The sequence below is a fragment of the Mya arenaria genome, chromosome 7 (assembly GCF_026914265.1).
Source record: "Mya arenaria isolate MELC-2E11 chromosome 7, ASM2691426v1".
Lineage (NCBI taxonomy): Eukaryota > Metazoa > Mollusca > Bivalvia > Myida > Myidae > Mya > Mya arenaria.
The window spans coordinates 21,917,404-21,939,358 of record NC_069128.1 but is presented as its reverse complement, the minus strand read 5'-3'; the positions used below and the strand labels follow the sequence as shown (position 1 = coordinate 21,939,358).

The 21,955-nt window shown below is 34.6% G+C and overlaps 1 protein-coding gene across 7 annotated transcripts in view; it reads left to right on the top strand.

Moving 5' to 3' along the window:
- Positions 1-16,111, top strand: part of LOC128239851 (cholecystokinin receptor type A-like) — a 58,213-nt gene extending 42,102 nt beyond the window's left edge. For 2 of the 7 annotated variants that reach the window (XM_052956294.1, XM_052956292.1), the window contains one exon: positions 14,133-16,111. In XM_052956294.1, the coding sequence (XP_052812254.1) occupies positions 14,368-15,714 (1,347 nt within the window). In that variant the 5' untranslated portion in view covers positions 14,133-14,367 and the 3' untranslated portion in view covers positions 15,715-16,111. The other 5 variants (XM_052956295.1, XM_052956296.1, XM_052956293.1 and 2 more) reach the window with 5 other exon arrangements.
- The last annotated feature ends 5,844 nt before the right edge of the window (positions 16,112-21,955 follow it).

Here is a 21,955-nt window from a genome sequence, read left to right as displayed (position 1 = left end):
GATAAGAGACATGTTTAATGCATTTTAACAATAATGCAAACAATGCATGTTGCATCGCAGGAAAAATAAATAACTATAATAATAATAATAATAATAATAATGGTTCCCGCTTTCTTCAGTGATGATCGGATAGTATAGACCATTCTGACACAAAACATATTCATAATGATAACTGGAACTGATATGATTATAGGCTTCTCTGCAAAAAAAAGCAAACATAATTCTAACAAATTTAAGACAAATCATTCTTAATGAATGACGTCAAGTCAGATACGACGTAGTTTAGCTTAAATAAGCCACAATCTTAATTAACCATCAATCAATCATTGGTTTTCCTCAATAAATTGCATGAGATAAAAAGACAAATTGTTTGTTTCAGTGTTAGATAGAACAACTTGTTATCGAGTGAGCGCCGAGTGTTTAAGCTTGTCATCTATTTCTCGATTGGTGCTCTACGTACCCACTATTTTTTTTTTGGCAACCATACCATTTCGAGGTCGGAGTTATCTTCTCACAAAATTATATAATACATTAAGATAGTAAATGGTCTAATCGGTTTGTATATAAACCACAGAATTAATGAAAAGCTAATTACCACAAAATCATTATACAGTTTAAGAAAACAAATGCTCACATAAAACATAATGTATTGCCTTCATCATGAAACAGTTGATATAATTTATACAAAAAGCACACGAGTTAGACTCGATCTTGGAGATTGAGTATTCGGAAGAAAAATACATACTAAGTAAAAAAAAATAACAAATATCTCTGTTTTATTAGTCTGTTGAGTGTAGCTTAAAATGTCACGTAGGCTTAAAGGCGACGTTACTTTGCGCGCTATTTAGCTAAATAGCAAGCGATTAACTATTTACGTAATATATAGACAGTAATGGTATGACCGAAAAGTATGTGACACAATGTATACTTTGCATGTGTATGGTGTATACCTGAAAGCATTGTTGTTATATGTAATATAACATAATTACAAGAAACGGTTAAGTTGAAGTTAAAAACTGCTCTAATGTGCAGTCAATTAATTGTTGAAAATCTTATTTGGGAGTAAGATTGCATCTTTAAACGAAACGGCCATTTGAAATATCTGGCAATGGATAGTCTTTCTAACGATGATGCTTCAAAAACACCGGTCGAAAATGGTTTCTGTGAAGAAATTTAGATACCGAATGCTCTACGTACATCACATATCACTACATTTCCCAAGAATTGCAAAATAAACGATAATACGGACAATGAATAACAACACAAAACACGAACACAGACAACGTATATCATTCGTGCTATTGTTTGTATTTGTGCCATAAAACAGATCATGAAGGAATTTCATTCAGCGAGCAAAGCCACTTCGCAACTAAGCATTATTATACATTTACTTTCCAAATATATGGAATGACCTTGGATACCTCCCAGTACTTTAGAATAGTGGTTATAAAGATAAACAGACATTTCTTTACCCTGTTTTCCCCAATCATCATATGCTTCAGACACTTTCACCGACGAGCATAATGAAAGTACTAACGGTAGTTCGCTGTTTCCAGCTACTATCTACTGTTTTGTTAGTTATTCAAAATAGGAAATTAAAGCAGGTTACTACTCCCACCCAGAGTGTTGTATAATAGTTTCCCCACAACAGAACTCTCGTTTAAGTGACAATAATTGAATTCTTAGCACAATTGCCTTTGCTTTAGTCTTGAAAACACACAACCCCCGTATTTGTTAGGGTTTGCCAATTGCCAATATGAGATGAAAATGCCCTCTTTCAGTATTCCAATTCTTGGTCAGAATAATATATTCACTCTTTCTTATATCCTAAGAAGAGGCGAATCAATGGGGTTGAGGGTGCGCTAGCGGGTTAGGATATATAAAAGTGTTTATGTTTTTAACATAAAACTATGTATTTTCAATCAATATATATTTCAGGCAGAATTAAAATATTATATCATATGATAAGTGAGGACGGTTTCGTGCCTATGAGAGGTGTTCAACAGTAGTTATGAGCCGGTGTAAATTTCTCCAGTATGAAACCACTCTAAGGTGTATTATTGAATTGGAGAAAGCTACTGTTATTACAACACTAGCTAGTGCATGATGGTTTTCCCAAGCTCCAGCTGTTTGTTCTACATTGTGCATTTACATTTTTGCTATAAGGAATCCTATGTAATATTAAGCTAACAAACTCCAGTAAGACATTGGCAGTCATGCAACATTTGGATACCTTGTTATTCCATATAAGTTTAGTTCCATTCGAAAGAGTATTGCTAAGTGATAACTAACATGTAAATATAATGGCCGACAAAACACTTAGGTCAAGCTGATTGAAGTTATGCTTTGTGTTTTATGTCAATTGAAATCGGACGTATATATGTTAAGTTTGAATTTTACATAAAACAAGCATTCTGTCTCTACACCAAAAAACGCATTTTAAGGTTATCAATAAAAATGGGTTCACCAAGCATCTAAAGGTCATAATATAGTGCATTGGATATCTTAAAATAACCTTTGTTTCATTGAGCTAATCATAAATATCAACGATCAAAGTGCTTCACCTGTGTTTTCAATTCATAAAACTTTCAAGTTATTATACTTCTGTAAATTTAAAAAGTTTATGCTAATTAGTTTGGCAGTAAAAAACGGCGCACTTTAGCAATATTTTTGCACTGTAACATTTTTCTAATTGAATATTTTTAGAATAACAAGATTATCTCCATACAATGCACGAGGAATGGGTTCAAGTTGTTCTAGGGCTATAATGGTTGATCCAGTGTACTCCTGTTTCCCTGTCTCCGTTCAATTCAGATAATTATGTTGATGTATGTGTAGGCAGTCTTTGTCGTGTTGGAAAGGTTCTTTGTTTTATGTTGGGTTCAGGGCTTCTCCCTGTTATAATACTTGTAGTATCAATTTATTTCTATATATTCGTTATATTTTAGCAAAGATTTTGAGATATATGTTCATTTCATTACTAAATATATCGTCTTTAACTCAACAATCTCGAAATATGCTTTATTAATCACATTCTGAGAGATAAAAGAAATCCGTGAGTACTCATATTGGAAACAAAGTTTATGCAGGACAGCTGAATATTTTCCAAGAACGTCTAAGTTAGTATTACCATTTTATGTATAGCTTCTTTATTTAACCCTTCATATTGTCTTACTGATAAGTGAATAGACATATACTTAAACTATATAAATGAATTTAGCAGTAAATGTGCACTTGTTCTGTAATACGCGAAAAGTACTTTGGCCATAGCCCGAGCTGAAAGTGCACACAAAGAACGATACATTTAAGAGAAGACACATACTAATAGACAGGCAGTAAATATTTTATGAATTAGTAATATTATTACCGATGTAGCAGAATATTAAATCCGGTCTCTGAGAAAAAATGAAAACTTTTGTAACGCTGAACCAGTTGTCGGCTTTATATTAACGAGTAGTTATATTCAGGAACAAACTGTTTAACCCATCCCGCAGGTAATTTGAAAATGTTTAACTGACAGTTCATTGGCGACAGCTACGAAAGCTGTTTCCACTATCTGTTTTATGGCGGAAGACAAGCATAACTATTGAAGGTTTTTTTTACTTGTTTTGTCTGTCAATATATTTGCCATGTGTATTTTGATTTTTGTTTTATTTACCTGATTATGAAACATCCGAGAACGGGGAGTAACCCTTTGTATTGTATTACATATTGAATCATATGTACATTGTATTTGCAGTGAATGTTCCTGTTCAATATTGTTATTGCCTTTTAATGGCCACTTAATTGACGCGTAATATTGTTAATTTTTTAAGGAATTTCAAATAAATTTTCGAAAAACTCGGTAAACGCTCGAAGCTTAGCAAGCCTTTTTATTACAATTCATAACTAGTGTAGTTTTATCGGAATGTGTACATTTAATACTGATAAAAAATGATTTATTGTAATCAACATAAAGATGATTCCTATCTTAAGTATAAAACACTCTTAAAGAAGTAAATACTACGCAAGTTATTGAAAAACAAAAATAGTGAGTTAAGCTTAATTCTGTAATAAGGGACATAAGAAGTTTCGAGAAATTGGGGCCTGAACATCAAAGAAATAACTTGGTCAATTGTAAAACTTAAAAAAAAGAAATCAATTTTAATTTTATGAAACATAATATCTCATTTTTTGTATCTACATTGAAACGTTTTATAGCTATGTTCATTTGAATGTATCAGCACCATGTTAAAACATATTCATTTGTCAGTCATGATCATTGCTTGTATTGACGTTTATTTTTGAGCAACATTCTACAGTGGTACGATGTCAAGTTTGTGATTAAATGTCTGCACTTTATATATTATCTAACTTGATCAAATCTTAGGATTACAATTTGCAGGCATGCACTTGAATTACGCCGCCTTTCTTAAGTAACGTTTTATAATTAATGCTATGTATTGGTCTCGTTTGCAGTTTATATTCATCTAATGTCTACGGGTCAATGTTATGTAGTGTAGTGTATACGACACTTTGACAACATAATATATTATCGCTCGACTGCATTTGTCTTACAGGAGTCGGTGTTTAATGTCTGTTAAAACTAGTTAAAATTGACGTGCACCAGTAAGAGGCATTTACATTTCCTAACGCCTGGTACCACATGAGATCTCATGAATAAGCTTATACAAACCTATAAGAAAATACAATACTTGCATTTGGCAGATTTTATAAATCACATACTTCGTGAGCTAATATTGCATTTTTTGTTGAAATAACTCGTTTGTGCCTGATTTTTTGTTGTTTCTTGGGAGTCGCTAACTGCTTTCTTGTTGGTTGGTGATGATTATCAATTAATCGTTAAGATGTGAATAACCCCCGGTTATAATACAGCCTCATTGGCTGAAACATTGTTAATGACACAGTAAATGTGTATCAGATGAGTGACAATATGGACCTAACCAATCACGAGTTATTTCCACACATAACACCACACGTATACACATCAATGAAGTAAACTATGATAGTCCATGATCATTTCCTTTATTTAACACTTGCTTGGCGGTGTATATATGTTTTAACTAGTTGAGATATTTTACAGTAACAAAAATAGTAGCAAATGTTAATCAATAGAATTATTATGAACAAATCCTTATGACAACTATATAACGGCTGGTACTAAAACATATAATAATCATGTATCATGTAAAGTTATGAAATTCTTTCTCTGAGCAAATGCTTTATACACGAAAATAGAAAGATTCTTTAACAAATCATTATTATATGCTGACCCGCGAAAGTTGATATCATTTATGATTAAATCTAGTACTTAATGATTGTATACCTACAAGTTCCTTTGTAAAAATTAGAGGTTGTATTCTAATTGCAATTAATGAACTTGAATCAAGTTATAGTTTCTCACTACAGGAAAGTAGACCGTCAGATTTCACGTTGCTATATCGCAATATCATCATCGTACTGTCGTATTATCGCGTTTTCGTTATCGAACTGTTGCGTTTTCATCATGGTACTGTCGCGTTTTCATCATCATAGATTCGTGATTTGGCGTTTTCATAATCGTTCTATCGAGTATCGCGTTTCAGATCAGCAGATTCACAGGCGTAACTTACCTGACGTACTATCCAAATCGCATACGAATGCCATCTCAGATAATGTGCCCTAACACACTCAATCCCTAATCAAACATGGCCATTTTCCACGCTGTCCATTCTTTTTAACGGAAAGCAGAAAAATTCCAGTTCGTCAACCCAATCCTGTGTTCTAAGATATTTCTCTCGCTTGCTCGTTAACACACATTATCCTAATTATATTAACTCGTCACCTGACGACACGAAAGCACACCTGTAATGTCATAGATTTGCATATTTTCAAATAATTTCAAATAATTCGTGCATCTGTAATTATTGTTTTATATTGCTTGCTATTAATATGTTAATATCCTGAAATCATATGCATGTTTCTAAGACTCCTAAACCGTTCTTTGAAATACCCTTGCGCAATCAATTTGTTTTTGTTATTTTTACCTACAACCTCAACTTATTCCCCAAACCACGAATCGCCTTTCAGATTGATGAATATACTTACTGTTTGAAAGGGCATTATAAGTTGGCAATATAAGTTGTTGTTTTTTCCAAATGTTCTATATGACTTGCAAACTGTGTATATTCCTTCAGAAATGAGATAAGTATGTTGAAACCAAGCAATGACGCAGCTAACAAGGAACAGCAGCTGTCACACACAACAAAAACACAATTTAATATACCATTCTGTACTATTGTTAGGTATTTATTTTAGGAAATAGATGTGAATGAATTCCATGAATGGGAAACCCCGATGTAGGAAAGACCTTGTTTGGTAACATATTGCACTTCTCACGAACTCCCATGTGGACAACTTTTGCTATTTTTCTTGACATGAAGTCAGATAAAGGAGTATATCCAATAAATGTTCGCACTTGCTTGTTTTATGTTGTATTACGCCAATAATTGCTTTCTTCGAAATGTTGAAATGTTTATTTGGTAATTGTTGATGTCACTGAACCAATTTTTCTTGCAAGAAAAGCTTTAGAATGAACTGTTGTTTCAAAGAAAATGTCGTTTTGCGAGTTTGTGTTTATCAATTAAGCAACAACTACGAGGTTTGTGTGCTAGACAATCCCCTTGTTTACCAAACAGAAGAAATCATTCCACATGGTATTTATATCGCGCGTTGCTGACTATAAACATTGCACCATTGACTGTTAAGAAATTTAGAAACACTCGCATAGCTGTGGGGTTTTTTCAATTGAATTGATCCTTTATGATTGGTATCAACTTGTCGATGTTGTTCTTTTGAAATGCAAAAGGGGTTTGTACCTGGAAGACACAAAATAATTAGCAATCTGGCATTGTGCTTTTTTTTCAAACATATGACTTGACTATAACATGGACTATATTTACTTAAATACATTTGTCTGGAAAATGTTTTCCAGCTATTTTTTCAGACAATTTAGCTGACAAATGCAATTAAAATTTGCTTACAATATATCATTGCATGGTGTTATTTGTCATCATTATTGTTCATAAGGTAAGGATTTTGAGTAAGAAACATGATTCTTTTTTCTACCAAGATGTACTAGGTTAAGTCCCTTTAAAAGAACCCTGTCTCGCCCTCGCAAAATGGATGCCAATATTGATTTCTACCAAGTAAAGGACTCGACAGTGATACTTCATATGAGCTCTCATCGCCCATCCCAATCAAGCAAAACAAATCTTTAAGTGGTATAAACTAGCAACATTTCCATTCATGTCATACACTATTACTAACGACAGCAATTTAAATATATCAATTAGTTTAACTACTTACTTTAAACAACTGCATGCTCTTTATACGGTTCCATAGTCAATTCTGCATTTCACCTCTAATGTTTCCAGCCTTCATACAAGCCTTTGTTAAATTATTGCACTCATCACCGTGCTTACCTGTTTCTTCAGTACTTGGAACATGCAAGTTGTTGTATAAATGTCAAGTCTCAAATGTTATGTCAATTTCTTTGGCAAAAAAGATCGCCCAGTAAATCAATGCATTTGCACTCTACCAATGATGTAATTAAGAACGTTATAGTCTGCGCGTTTGATGGATTCAAGTTGATCAAGTGCTGCAATGGCTGGTAGAAACTTCTTGATATCCTAGTGCAAATGTTCAGTAACATGTTCAGATCAGTACTAAATACAGCGTCATCAACTCAGCAGTTTTGAGATATGAGTCATATTTCTATTTTCTACCATCGCGACAGTTTTATAGCACATGCATAAAAGAAGAACTAGTACTAAATAAATAATAATAATAATAATAATAATAATAATAATGATGTTGATGATCATGATGATGATCATGATGATGATGATAGTGTGGTTATAAAAAAGTTTGTAGTTACTATGGGACTAATGAAGACAATACAGAAAAGAACGATGCAGCACAACACAACACAAACAACAAGGCGAAACATGCTAGGCTTATCGACACAAAACCTTGGTTGTTTACTTTATTTCAAGCACTAGTTATCAATATTTTGTCTCTGTAGTTTTTATTCTAGCATTAACACACCATGTCGGTTTGTTTACTGATACTTTGAATAAATAAAGTACATTTTTATTATGTTTGCTACCATGTAGCTCAACATGATTTTTTCCGCAGCATTTTAATATAATTAGTATACTGGTGAAGAATTTAGCCAAGTAAAACCTCATTATAATCCCATGTTATTCTGCAATGTGTCCTTCTTTCTCCGTGCAAATGCTGATGAGGTTTTAATTGGCCACTTCAGCACTTGATCATTGTTTATTTATTGTACAAGGTTGATTCAATTATATACCTGGAGAGAGTATTCATTTTCAATATTATATATATTACAGTGAGAAAGTCAGGAAAACTACGACACGTATACTGTACATACATATATCGCTGATATGTTAGCACTGCTCGATTGCTCGATACGTGAAGGCATGACTGATTTTCATGTAAATATAACATAACCTTATTTATTTTCCATTACGAAGTAACGTGACAGCAACTATTGTGAAAATTAGTGTAAAGCAAATTGTACAGAAGCATAGAAGTTATACATAAAATAAAATGTACTTTAGTATGTTGGTTGATTTAGAACTGTATAACACATATGATACAAATAGTTTAAAATTGCCTTTTGGGCTGAATTGAAAGAACTAATAAATATGATAAAAAAATGAGTACATCACAATGCAAAAGTTGTTCGATGGACAAAAATTTATTTTAATACAGTAAATGTTTTATGTCCATACAAGGTTTAAAATTTGACAAGCATACTACATACATCCTTACAGACATGTGCATATATATGAAGAGCTTCGTAAATATTACGAAAGAAGAGTTTATGATATTTTGGCTCAAAACATTTGCTTTTTGGCTGAAACGTGTAAATAGTTTACGAATGGTTCAACTCTATCCTGTCAACAATGTGTTGTGACTTTTGGCTAGTTGGTATTGTGTTAGGATATATACTTGTAACGAGTAAGTTGTTTTAAATCATAAGTGTGCGCTTTTTACCACAACACAGTGTTAGAATAGAATGGACCATCCTGACACAAAATACATATTCGTAATGATAGCTGGAACTTATATAATTATAGACTTCTCTGAAAAATATGCAAACATAATTGTAACAAATCATTCTCTCTTAATGCTTGCTAAACTATGACAAATCATCTTGCAAATGTTGTATGTTAAAATATTTAGAACATTGTCGAACAAAGCTTAATGAACAAATAAAATATCAAAACATATTAATATTTGGCATTTCCCTTCACTTTGGTTTTTCGGTTTGGTTTATGCCAATTCACAAGATCTGTGTTGGAGTAATAGCTTTTCGTGTTTTTCCATTATGCCAATTCACAAGATCTGTGTTGGAGTAATTGCATTTTGCTGTTTATTTATTATGCCAATTTACAAGATCTGTGTGGGAGTAATTGCTTTTGGCTGTTTATTTATTATGCCAATTCACAAGATCTGTGTTGGAGTGATAGCTTTTTGTGTTTTTTTTCCATTATGTCAATTCATAACATCTGTGTGGGAGTAATTGCTTTTTGTGTTTTCTCATTATGCCACTTTACAAGATCATTGTGGGAGTAATTGATGTTTTCTGTTTGTTTATCATGCCAATTAATAAGATCTGTGTGGGAGTATTTGCTTTTTTGTGTTTCCATTATGCCGATTCACAAGATCAGTGTGGGAGTAATTGCTTTTTGTGTGTTTCCATTAATCCAATTCACAAGATCTGTGTGCGAGTAATTGCTTTTTGTGTGTTTCAATTAAGCCACTTCACAAGATCAGTGTGGGAGTAATTGCTTTTTGTGTGTTTCAATTAAGCCACTTCACAAGATCAGTGTGGGAGTAATTGCTTTTTGTGTGTTTCCATTATGCCAATTCTCAAGATCAGTGTGGGAGTAATTGCTTTTTGTGGGTTTCAATTAAGCAATTTCACAAGATCAGTGTGGTAGTAATTGCTTTTTGTGTTTCCATTAAGCCAATTTACAAGATCTGTGTGAGAGTTACAGCGGGATCACTGTGGGAGTTATTGCTGTTTGGTGTTTGTTCCTCATGTCAAATAACAAGACCTGTTTGGGAGTTTTTGCTGTTTGATGCTTTTTCCTTATGCCAATTCACAAAATCTATGAGGGAGATATTACCGTGTGTTGCTTGTTCCTCATGTCAATTCACGAACACAGTGTTTAAGTTGTTCTTGTTTGGTGCGTGTTCCTCACGTCAATTCACGAACACAGTGTGGGAGTTATTGCTGTTAGGTGCTTGTTCATTATGCTAATTCACAAGATCTGTGAATAATTGTTTTAAGGCTTGGTCCTGTAGTTTACATGGCATCAGTTATTGCTGAAAGTATTTTGTTTTTGCAGTAATCTTCCTATGCAATCCTGTATGGTTATTATTTGCTTAGATGATGGATGGATGTTTGTTCCGATGATTAATTGGAATGTCAGGTCCTGCAAGCGTATCATACGAGCCCTAATCATAATAATTCACGTCAAAATATTGAAATAAACGTCTCGATTTCAGGTTCTGTTGAGACTGTCAATCGACAGAAAAAGTGTGGCAGTTCCTGATGGTATAACTTGTTTTTAAGGAACTATAACTATTTGTTATGCTTTTCAGTTAAAGTTTGGTCCCCGTCTTGCTTTATCAAATCAATTTAACGTTCACACTGGCCGGCATTTAGTTTTAAACGACGCCACAAAATGAGTTCATAACTTCCAAATAGATTTCTTTGCATTGTCAATCTTTCTAGAGTTTAGCTTAATTTAAGAAACATATGAGAAAATTATAATTTTAAGTGATCATTTAATTGGTGCTTTAACACTCAGTCAACTAATTTCGATCCGGTAACTAAATAAAACAAAATTCTATCTCCTCCAGACTGAATTCAGCTTTAGCTTACCTTAAGAACATTTTAGCGGCTGGAAAATGCTACCCTTTACACTGTCATCGTAATATATATTTCTTTTCTGGAGGATGGTCCTATGGGATCATTGAGTTTGTGTTAATACCTCTTGAAAACAGAATACCGATTAAGACGGTCTTAGTGGGCGGTAACAGTTTTGCGCGTGTCAGTACTGTCAATAAACAATATCAGTCCAACAGAGACCTCTGTTTTCACATTGGATGTATTGCATGCTTCGATGCAACTTCCATTCCGGATTTGTCTTAGAATGTAACAGCGTGAGAAAGGGAAATTCCTGTGCATTGGAATTGCAATATTACTTTCTCATTACTAATGGATTAATGTATTTTTGCATGCACGAATGAAGGAGATTAATTGAAGGTATGTTCATCGTTGTCGCTGGAATTTCCTTGCGGGATATTGCAATTTTGATGTAGCTCGTAGGTAGGTTGCATAAGCTGATGACAGATTTATTATATATATATATATCTGTCATCAGCTTATGCAATAATGACATTTGTATATATTTATAAATATGTTCGTATCCTGACAGGGATTTCAATATTGGGAATTTCCCTAAAGGGAAATGTATTTTCAGCTTTAGTCCGACAATCAGCGGATTTACTTCCCACGTAGCACCTACGCCATATGGCAAACTATATTGGCTCTCTCTCTCTCTCTCTCTCTCCAGAGCTCTCTTACAGCAATTCCGTTCACAAATCCCTCCGAGGATGTTCGTAGAATTCTTCTGCTGCAATCATAAACCGAAGCGTACACGCTTAACTGGTTTAAATTTAGTTTGAAGCAGCCGCACAATATAAATTATAATCAGGTATGGAACTAATGTGAAACATGTGCAAGGTCGTCAAGAAAATAGGAGGAAACAGCGACCCAGGAATAAACTTTGAAATTATATGAAAAATAAATTTAGATTATAAACGAACATAAACATGGAATTTAAAGAAAACAAATATAAATTTTAACTTTGTTTGGAACAGTAATTTAGAATAGTATCGGATTTAAAATAATTGGATAAAAGAGAGATAGGTAATTGTAACACTTATAGTTAGCTCGGACAATTTAAGGCTTATATTCGGACTTTAGGAAACGTATAACATATGATTGTCTGTGATAAAGTGCGATAAAGAAGCATTGAAGACAATAATAAGATGGGTAAATGACAATAATTCGTAGTACTTTTATTGGCTGTCCGTTTGAAGGACATACGCGAATTCGTAGCGAAAACATGAAACATAGAGGATGTGGTTTCTGCTAGTTAATTAAGACCAATTAGTTAAGATAATTTTGAAAGAATGGAAGGAATATCATACGAGTAAACCGATATGTGAGGCCATCTTTCCACTATATTCTCCTGTTTAGTGACAACACAGTGAAACCATATCACCATGACTGACCAAGGAAAGAACATATGGAATAACATACTGGTAGAGTTTGATATTGAATATTTACAAATATAAGGGGATGGAATTGTAAAACTTCAGCTTAAATTCTTCAACCGGCGCAAGCTGCATTTATCCATAGCTTCATGGAAATAAATCAGCATATTCATTCTAAAAAATGTAAGCTCTTTTGTTATAAATTATTGTTTTCGGTATTTGTTTTTGTTGTTGTTTTTTTACTAAAGCGTGAATCGAAACAAACACAAATACATGTATACATCAAATGTGTATTTCGATTTGTCAATACTTACCTGAGAAAGAGAAATGTCAATCGATTTCAAAGTCCCCCCATTTCGCAAAATCGTTGTCAACATTTTTTTGCACTCGCAGGGAGAAAAACATGACGTCTTCTTCATGTTATTTGCTGAAAGACCCTTGCCTGCTTGAGTGTAATGCTGTCCGCATTATTGTATAAGTTATTATTAAATGCGCTTATACATAGATTTAAATCTTTATCCATATACAATAAGTATTGATCAATAACCAATGTATGAATTTTGTATTTTCGTGAAGAAAAAACAACAGCGACTTATGTTAAGTAGGTTTCAAACATGTTAAGTAATTTTCAAACATTGCAATTTATAACGAATGATAATTACTATATCTTATTTTTGATTCATGCAGATTTCTTAAACATATCAGAAAGTTATACTTGAATCATACTCAAGAATTAGAGGTCAAAAACTTAAATATGATGTTACACAGGCCATACCTAAAATATAAATTGGAATTGGAATATCATTATCTAATTAATATTGGGGATACCGCTGTGAAAATCTTACTTATTAGTACGTACCAAAGGGTAAGACAGGTTGATAATAATAATATTTAAACTATTGACTATGTCCAAACGAATATAGCAAACATTTCCTCCTTTTATGATTTCTTAAATTCAAATTTTGCTACTTTCTCTTTTAGCTTGGCCGTGTCGACTTTGAATAACGTTAACAATATGATACTGTCATGCTTAATGAATATTTAACTATTTGCTGACACAAGTAAAATGAACGAAGCGTTACAGGTTATTTAGGAAAATAATGAATTATGAACATTAATGATAACGCATATGTTCGTAATGCGTATAAAAAGAAACCCACACTTTCAGATTCATTTTACACATAACATGAAATAGGTGCATATGATATATATATTTAGAATGGAAATTTCAATGAGAAAAAAAGAAAAGAAAAACGTTCTCATTGTTGCGGGTGAATTTAAAAGAAAGCAGTGATGGTCAAATGACCTATCAGACACAAACGCATTTTTGTCTTATTTTCAATTTCAAATTTATAATGTACTGTTATACAATTTCGTTCACGGGAGAACGTTAATGTCTTAAGCCTCATGAACATTAATATTATAAGCCCCAAACATTGAATTATGTTCGTCAATTATGCAAATCTTTCAGGCTTAAGTAATAGGCCACTTAGTCTCCCTTTCAATTATGCCTAGTAAATCATCTTGCCTTATCGAATACGAAGATTGATTAACCAGAGACGCTGGCCTCGTCTCGTACGGGTTGTACCAGTATTGCACACCAATAGCTTATCCAGGCAAAGACTTTCCTCAAAGAATGTTTTCTCAATTGATGTTAAGCGGCCGTAGCAATATTGATATCAGCAATCAATTAACTTTTCTTTTGCATGCTGTTGCTCTTTTATCACAATTCGTGATTGAAAGTGTGTTTTTCTCTTATATTCCAGGTAATTACTTTGGAAGTGCTGGTCAATCGATACGGGGGAAAAGCAAAAGAGGTGCGATTGGTGTCCAATCTACAAAAAGCTTCAGATTCCTGTTTAATAATAATATAACATTGTCTCCGATTCCTGTGAATTCATTATATTAATTGCAATATGATGAAGATTCAACGGTGTTTTTCATATTGCTAGCTTCATAATTCTGTGAAATATAATCAACAAATGACTGTATACATGTATAATGGTTGGATCAGCGAATGACATTGGATATCTGTCATCGCCTACACGGAATATATCGACATTCGGTTACAAATTGGAACAGCAGCCAATTATGAAACCACCAGACATTTGGGACGCGTATTCCCTTCCCGGCAACCAAAGCGCGCTACTGATGGCGCAGTTTAATACCGTTGTGAATGCAACTATGATTAGCAGTGAGGAAGTAATTAAACAAATGAATGCCTCGCAATTCCACATACTCCTGCCTTCCTTGGTTCTAGTATGTGTTTTACTTGTGCTTGGAATACCAGGAAACCTAATCGCCGTGTTGGTGTATGCGATGAAAATGAAAAGAAGCACCGCTGGTTATTTCATAATGACGCTTGCAATAAGTGATCTGATCAACTGTGTTGTAAGCCTTCCAGTGGAGATAGCTCTTATCGCTGACTTCTGGACGTTTGACTACCCGCTCTTGTGCAAGTTCTCGCGATATATGTCCGCAGCAATGAACAATACCTCCTCCTTTATATTAGCTGCAATTGCGGTGGAGCGCTTTCGTTCAATCTGTTTACCCTTAAGACCAAAGTGCTCCAATTTACGGGCAAAGGTAGCATGTGCTGTGATAGTTTTGTGTGCAATCTGTTCTGCAATTCCTATGATAATCTGTTACGGAACCTTTACCCACAATCAGACCGTTAATGATTTGAATATTACTATTCAGTTAAAAACATGCCTAGTTGACGATGCAGTTGTTAATACAGGTTATCCTCTTTTCATTTTGATATATTTCTTTGTCGGACATTTAACCGTATTTATGATATTGGGTGTGTTGTATTCCTGCATTGCTTATAGGCTTATCAAAGGTATTGAATTCTCTGACAACAAGAACGGATTACTGCAACGTCAAGGGAGTGCGTACTCTATGACGTCATACACAGCCCACTTTACAACGAAAACAACGCGTCAGCTGTCTTTAGAAAGTGACGCCGGGAATTCGTTAAGACCGAAATGTCAGCTCGTCCGGACACAAAGCACAAACTCGAACTTTGAAATGAATATGACGCGTCGCCATGGTGGCCAAGCGTTCAGAACGAGGCGTCTGACATGTATGCTGTTTTTAGTAGCATCTGTGTTTGAAATAAGTTTCATCCCGTATCTGGTTATCGTCAGTATTCGAAATCACCATCCGGACTACTTTAGTCAATTACCACTTTTTGGACAGATGGTGTACCAGTTCTTTCTGCGGTTCTATCTCATCAATTGTGCTGTTAATCCCATTATTTATTGTTTTTACAATCAGAACTTCAGACACGGCGTTAAACGATTATTCCGGAGTATTAGAGACACACTTCAAGGTTCAGATAGTTAAAAGAATTGAACCGACCAAAACGACTCTTGGTGTTTCAAGAAAGAGATGTTTAACCGGAAAATGCATCGATGAGGGTGCGTTAGTAACATTCCACAGACGTGTGTACTGAATGAAAATGGCTTGTTTATTGACATGTTGTTTTATTGTTTTACAATGCATGTATGCCAAGTTTCCAAGAAAAATGTTCCACACTACACATTAAACACTATATATCACCACGTGATTTTAATTAGTGGTTTTATTAAGTACGTATGAGTATTACGTTAAGTAGTATGTTGAAATTAACGTGTATTTTATCGAGACATTGACGATGTGTGGAGACCAATTATCTGTTTGTGTAACTTCAAAGGCTTTTGCTGGCTTTTTACTAATAACTGAATTAAATGGCTGAAATACATACTTCATTGTATATTTTCCTATTTCCGAATGAAACCCTGCGTAATGGGTGGACTGACGGGAAAGCATTAGGTTAGCTTGGCTATGCTATAACTTGGCCATTATACATTTTTCTGGATTAATAGCGAAACATAATCATATCCTATTTTACTGTAATTTCGATTCACATCTATGATTATTATCTGGAAAGATTTATACTCGTAATCAAGAAGTGTTATCAGAATTGTCCCTGCCCTAAAGCTAAAATGTTTATGCTCGATACAGAATCAACAACTATAAGAGCACAACTGTAGACTAGTTTGTAATCCGTCAATAAAAACCAGAGTGCTTATAAGAATTTCACGTGAGAACTAATGTTTCGCAACCTCCAAGTAACCTCGACATGTAATCATTGACATATTGTCTTTAGATCTGATGAATAATGTTTAATAAATCAAGGGTATATTACGTTTTTGTTAGACACATAAACCTTAAGACAGTGGATTCATGGGAAATAAATGTCTCCAAAACCCGAACGCCAATTGGAATGGCTGCAACATAAACGTAGGAGTTTGTTAATTATTATCAGCAAACTAATAAGGTGATCATTGTTTCTGAAATATCAAAAGGCTTTCGTAGGAATAGTTTATGTTTTTACTCGATATTTGTTTATAGGCGCTGTTCTTTTATATACCTAAATGATCTTAAGGTTCAAATGACATATGTAGGGTTTTGCTTTGTAACAAGAGGCACACGAATAGACTAGACTGGCCACAACAATATTTATTACATTCGCTTTGCTGATTATAAAGAGACAATTGTAAGGGTCATCCATCGATATGTGCAATTTGACACTTAACAGTGAAGATTATAAAGCATGTGCTTTCTTGTCGAATTTGTATGTGTAATAAGGAAGCCTACGAAAGGTTTTCTTGATTTCATATTTCAATAGTTCAATGGAATCAGCAATTACCAGCCCAGTAGCTACGCACTGAAAAGTGTTTATGTTCAAACAATAAGAGGCTACGATCCAGCATGAAAAACTTGACAACTTAAACTCCAACAAATGTATTTTGGAAGCACAAACTACATAGTTACTGACGATAGTACGATTTCACTTTGATTGCGGCCATTTCTTGATAGCAAAGCTTTGTGCACTCCTTTCTTGAGCTTTAGCGGTATTCTTGTTTCAGAAGCCATACTGAACGTCTGCTATATCTCAACTCGTCTATGATCGCATTTGAATAGGTAACGGTAAATATTCAATAGCTTTAAATTCGTAAATCGATTCATCCTAGGAATGTATTACTTGCGCACTCGTTCATGGGGATTGGTAATAATTCCAAACGACAGGACAGTAAATAAAAACATTTATTCATATTGTCATAATTTATCATTTCCCAGAGAATACAAGATTTATGTAGAATTCGACTAATATTTACATAATGAAATCCTCGTCGCTAACACAACATAACCTTTGTGTGTGGTTTATATAGCTAATGGCATTGATATCTTTCAGCATCCAGTACATTAGGGTTATAAAAACTACTTGTAGCATGCAATATTAACTACCCAGACCAGGATTCATTATCCAGTACATTAGGGAAATGCAAACTATTTGTAACATGCAATATTAACTACCCCGACTAGGATTCATTATCCAGTACATTAGGGAAATGCAAACTATTTGTAACATGCAATATTAACTACCCCGACTAGGATTCATTATCCAGTACGTTAGGGAAATACAAACTATTTGTAACATGCAATATTAACTACCCCGACTAGGATTCATTATCCAGTACATTAGGGAAATACAAACTATTTGTAACATGCAATATTAACTACCCCGACCAGGATTCATTATTCAGTACATTAGGGAAATACAAACTATTTGTAACATGCAATATTAACTACCCCGACTAGGATTCATTATCCAGTACATTAGGGAAATACAAACTATTTGTAACATGCAATATTAACTACCCCGACTAGGATTCATTATCCAGTACATTAGGGAAATGCAAACTATTTGTAACATGCAATATTAACTACCCCGACTAGGATTCATTATCCAGTACATTAGGGAAATACAAACTATTTGTAACATGCAATATTAACTACCCCGACTAGGATTCATTATCCAGTACATTAGGGAAATACAAACTATTTGTAACATGCAATATTAACTACACTGACCAGGATTCATTATCCAGTACACTAGGGAAATACAAACTATTTGTAGCATGCAATATTAACTACACTGACCAGGATTCATTATCCAGTGCATTAGGGAAATACAAACTATTTGTAACATGCAATATTAACTACCCCGACTAGGATTCATTATCCAGTGCATTAGGGAAAAACAAACTATTTGTAACATGCAATATTAACTACACTGACCAGGATTCATTATCCAGTACATAAGGGAAATGCAAACAATTTGTAACATGCAATATTAACTACCCCGACCAGGATAGTTCTTTGCATTTATATAAATAATAGATGATACGTAACAAAGAATAGCGTGTAGACATTTGATATTTGGCATTTTCTAGTGTCCACTAAGTGTATTCATTACTTGACAACAAAACTCTTACAAAATGTAAAAATGTGTACGAGGTGTTATCCAAGAATTCATGTTTAAAGATTGATCCTAGTATATACTCGATATTTGTATAAAGTCAGTCTTTAAATATTCCAATGAATGAATTGCATTGATCTAGCGTCATACACAAGATACTTTGGTTTCCCAAAATTTACAGAAAGTAAAACCCGAATAGGTCTAAATAGACTTTCCCGTAATAAGTTTCTCAGGAAACTGTGCTAGTAAGTTTTAAGTATATTTCATGTGCCCAGCAGGTATATGCTTATCTGGGGAAAAAGAAAGCGATGCTAAATATTTTAAACTTTGCTATATTTCAAACATATTTATAATATTGTTTATTTATGACGCCACGCTAAAAATAATAACACCTGGGATATATTGGGTATTTCGTTGATGACGCTTTTCTGTCGTCATGTATAACGTCGAGTTCGGTATGTTAACGTAAAGCGGTCTCGATGGATGCATATGGCATAACGAAATAGTTCTTAAAATGTTAATCTCATTTGATAATTTCAATGTTAAAACGCTTATTTATTTAGACCATTATCAACAAAGTTGACCAAAACCAATTTAATTTGACACCATACTCTTCCTAAACCTGAATAAGGCGACGCTTTCTTAACTTTATTTCCATGTTACACATTAAATTTCTTAAACGAAAAAAAAAACTGAGCTGTCCATTTCATCATATTTATTTTTGTTCATTTACATTTAAAAGGTTTGGAATGTTTGGCGAGACTCCCCTTTCACATATATAAATAACTGGGCCAAATTGACCACAGCACAAATTATTTAGGCCCAAATGGCCATAGCGCAAAAAACTAATTTTGGGCCCACTTGACCCAAAATGAATTTTGAAAAAAATGGTCCGAAAATGTTGACCCGATTAAAGGCCAACTGGTCACCTGCCAAACTTTGGCGTCTTCCATGGCGACCTACCCCAAAGCCTCAGGGTTGAAAATAAGCAATCAATTATTGCAGCAGTTAAACAATACAATTTAGTTCAGCTCAGCAAATATGCAAATCAACTATCAATTACAAGTATTCATTCTTTAGCAAATGTAAATGAATTCCGTCACGGAAAAGCAATGTTCGGAAAGCACTTTAAAATGGTTAATGATAAATTTGCTTAAGATTTGGATAGAAAAGGTGCTGCCGAGCGCTAACCAAAAGAAGTATGGCGAACTTAGTACAACGGGTATTGACGCGGTGTTCAACGTACAAAACCCTTTCAACAAATGCAAGGTATCATGATAATTTACACATTCTGCTTAGGAGACACAAAATACATTTTTTCATATAGTCTATGGGAGCCTCGCCGGTCTTGGATTCCTCGGGGTATTCGTCTGGCAACTTCTAATGGTCGTTGCGCACATTGAACTTTCTGCACTGGGTCGCCAGCTTCCCCGGTTTTACGTCATTCAATAGAGCGATGGTAATGGCTAAAACGGAAATATTCGAACAACACAACAGAAGAGCAACTATTTACATCGAAAAATGATAATTTAATGCGTTTTATGCTAATGTTTGTGTATAAAGCGTACCGCTCGGCTGCCTAAAATATGCGGGGGGGGGGGGGGGGGGGGGTAGGTTTTTTTTTTTTTTTAAATGACGATGAAATTAATTCCATAACTTTTAACACACCTTGTACTGACGATGGCTTGATTCGAAAGAAAGCTTTACCACAAAGGATTAATACTTGTAAAGCGAGAATTTACTTGACCAATAGAAATTTAGAAGAGCGATAAACAACTCATGCGAATTGACCCTACGTTGACCTTCGGTTAATAACAACTAACATTTCACTTGTTGATAACCTCGGTTACTCGACATGAGTAACCGGAAATAAAACTGCACTTAGATTTAACACGACTTTTCACAGAATTTCCAAGCATTTCTGTCCATGCTTCTGAGTGTTTGCACAGCCACTGAAAATGCATTTCTGTCCCAACTTTTAAGTGTTTCCACACCCTATGTTAATACATTTCTGCCCCTGCTTTTGAATGTTTGTAAAGATACTGTAAGCATTTCTGTCTCTGCTTTTGAGTGTTCGCACAGCCACTGGTAATACATTTCTGCCCCTTCTTTTGAGTGTTTGCACAGCCACTGGTAATTCATTTTTGCCCCTTCTTTTGAGTGTTTGCACAGCCACTGGTAATACATTTCTGCCCCTTCTTTTGAGTGTTTGCACAGCCACTGGTAATACATTTCTGCCCCTTCTTTTGAGTGTTTGCACAGCCACTGGTAATACATTTCTGTCTCTGCTTTTGAGTGTTCGCACAGCCACTGGTAATACATTTCTGCCCCTTCTTTTGAGTGTTCACACAGCCACTGGTAATACATTTCTGCCCCCTCTTTTGAGTGTTTGCACAGCCACTGAAAATGCATTTATGTCCCTATTTTTGAGTGTTTGCATAGCCACTGGATATACATTTCTGCTCCTGCTTTTGAATGTTTGTAAAGTTACTGTAAGCATTTCTGTCTCTGCTTTTGAGTGTTCGCACAGCCACTGGTAATACATTTCTGCCCCTTCTTTTGAGTGTTCGCACAGCCACTGGTAATACATTTCTGCCCCTTCTTTTGAGTGTTTGCACAACCACTGAAAATGCATTTATGTCAATGCTTCTGAGTGTTTGCACTGTCACAGGTAATACATTTTTGCCCCTGATTTTGAATGTTTGCACAGTGACTGATAATACATTTCTGTCCTTGTTTTTGTGTGTTTGCAAAGCCACTGGGAATACATTTCTGCCCCTTCTTTTAAGTGTTTACACTGCCACTGAAAATGCATTTCTGCCCCTACTTTTGAGCGTTCGAACAGACACTGATAATGTATTTCTGTCCCTGTTTTTGTGTGTTTGTACAGCCACTGGTAATACATTTCTTCCCCTTCTTTTAAGTGTTCACACAGCCACTGAAAATGCATTTCTGCCCCTACTTTTGAGTGTTTGCACAGCCACTGGTAATACATTTCTGCCCCACCTTTTGAGTGTTCACACAGTCACTGAAAATACATTTCTGCCCGTACGTTTACGTGTTTGCACAGCCAATGGTAATGCATTTCTGCCCCTACTTTTGAGTGTTTGCACAGCCACTGATAATATATTTATGTCACTGCTTTTGACATCCTCGGCACCCAGTGTATTATATAGGTTATAATACAGTGGGTGCCGAGGATGTGTTTTTGAGTGTTCGCACAGCAACTGATAATGTATTGTCTGTCCATGCCTTAAACCCCAGCCACTGATACTATAT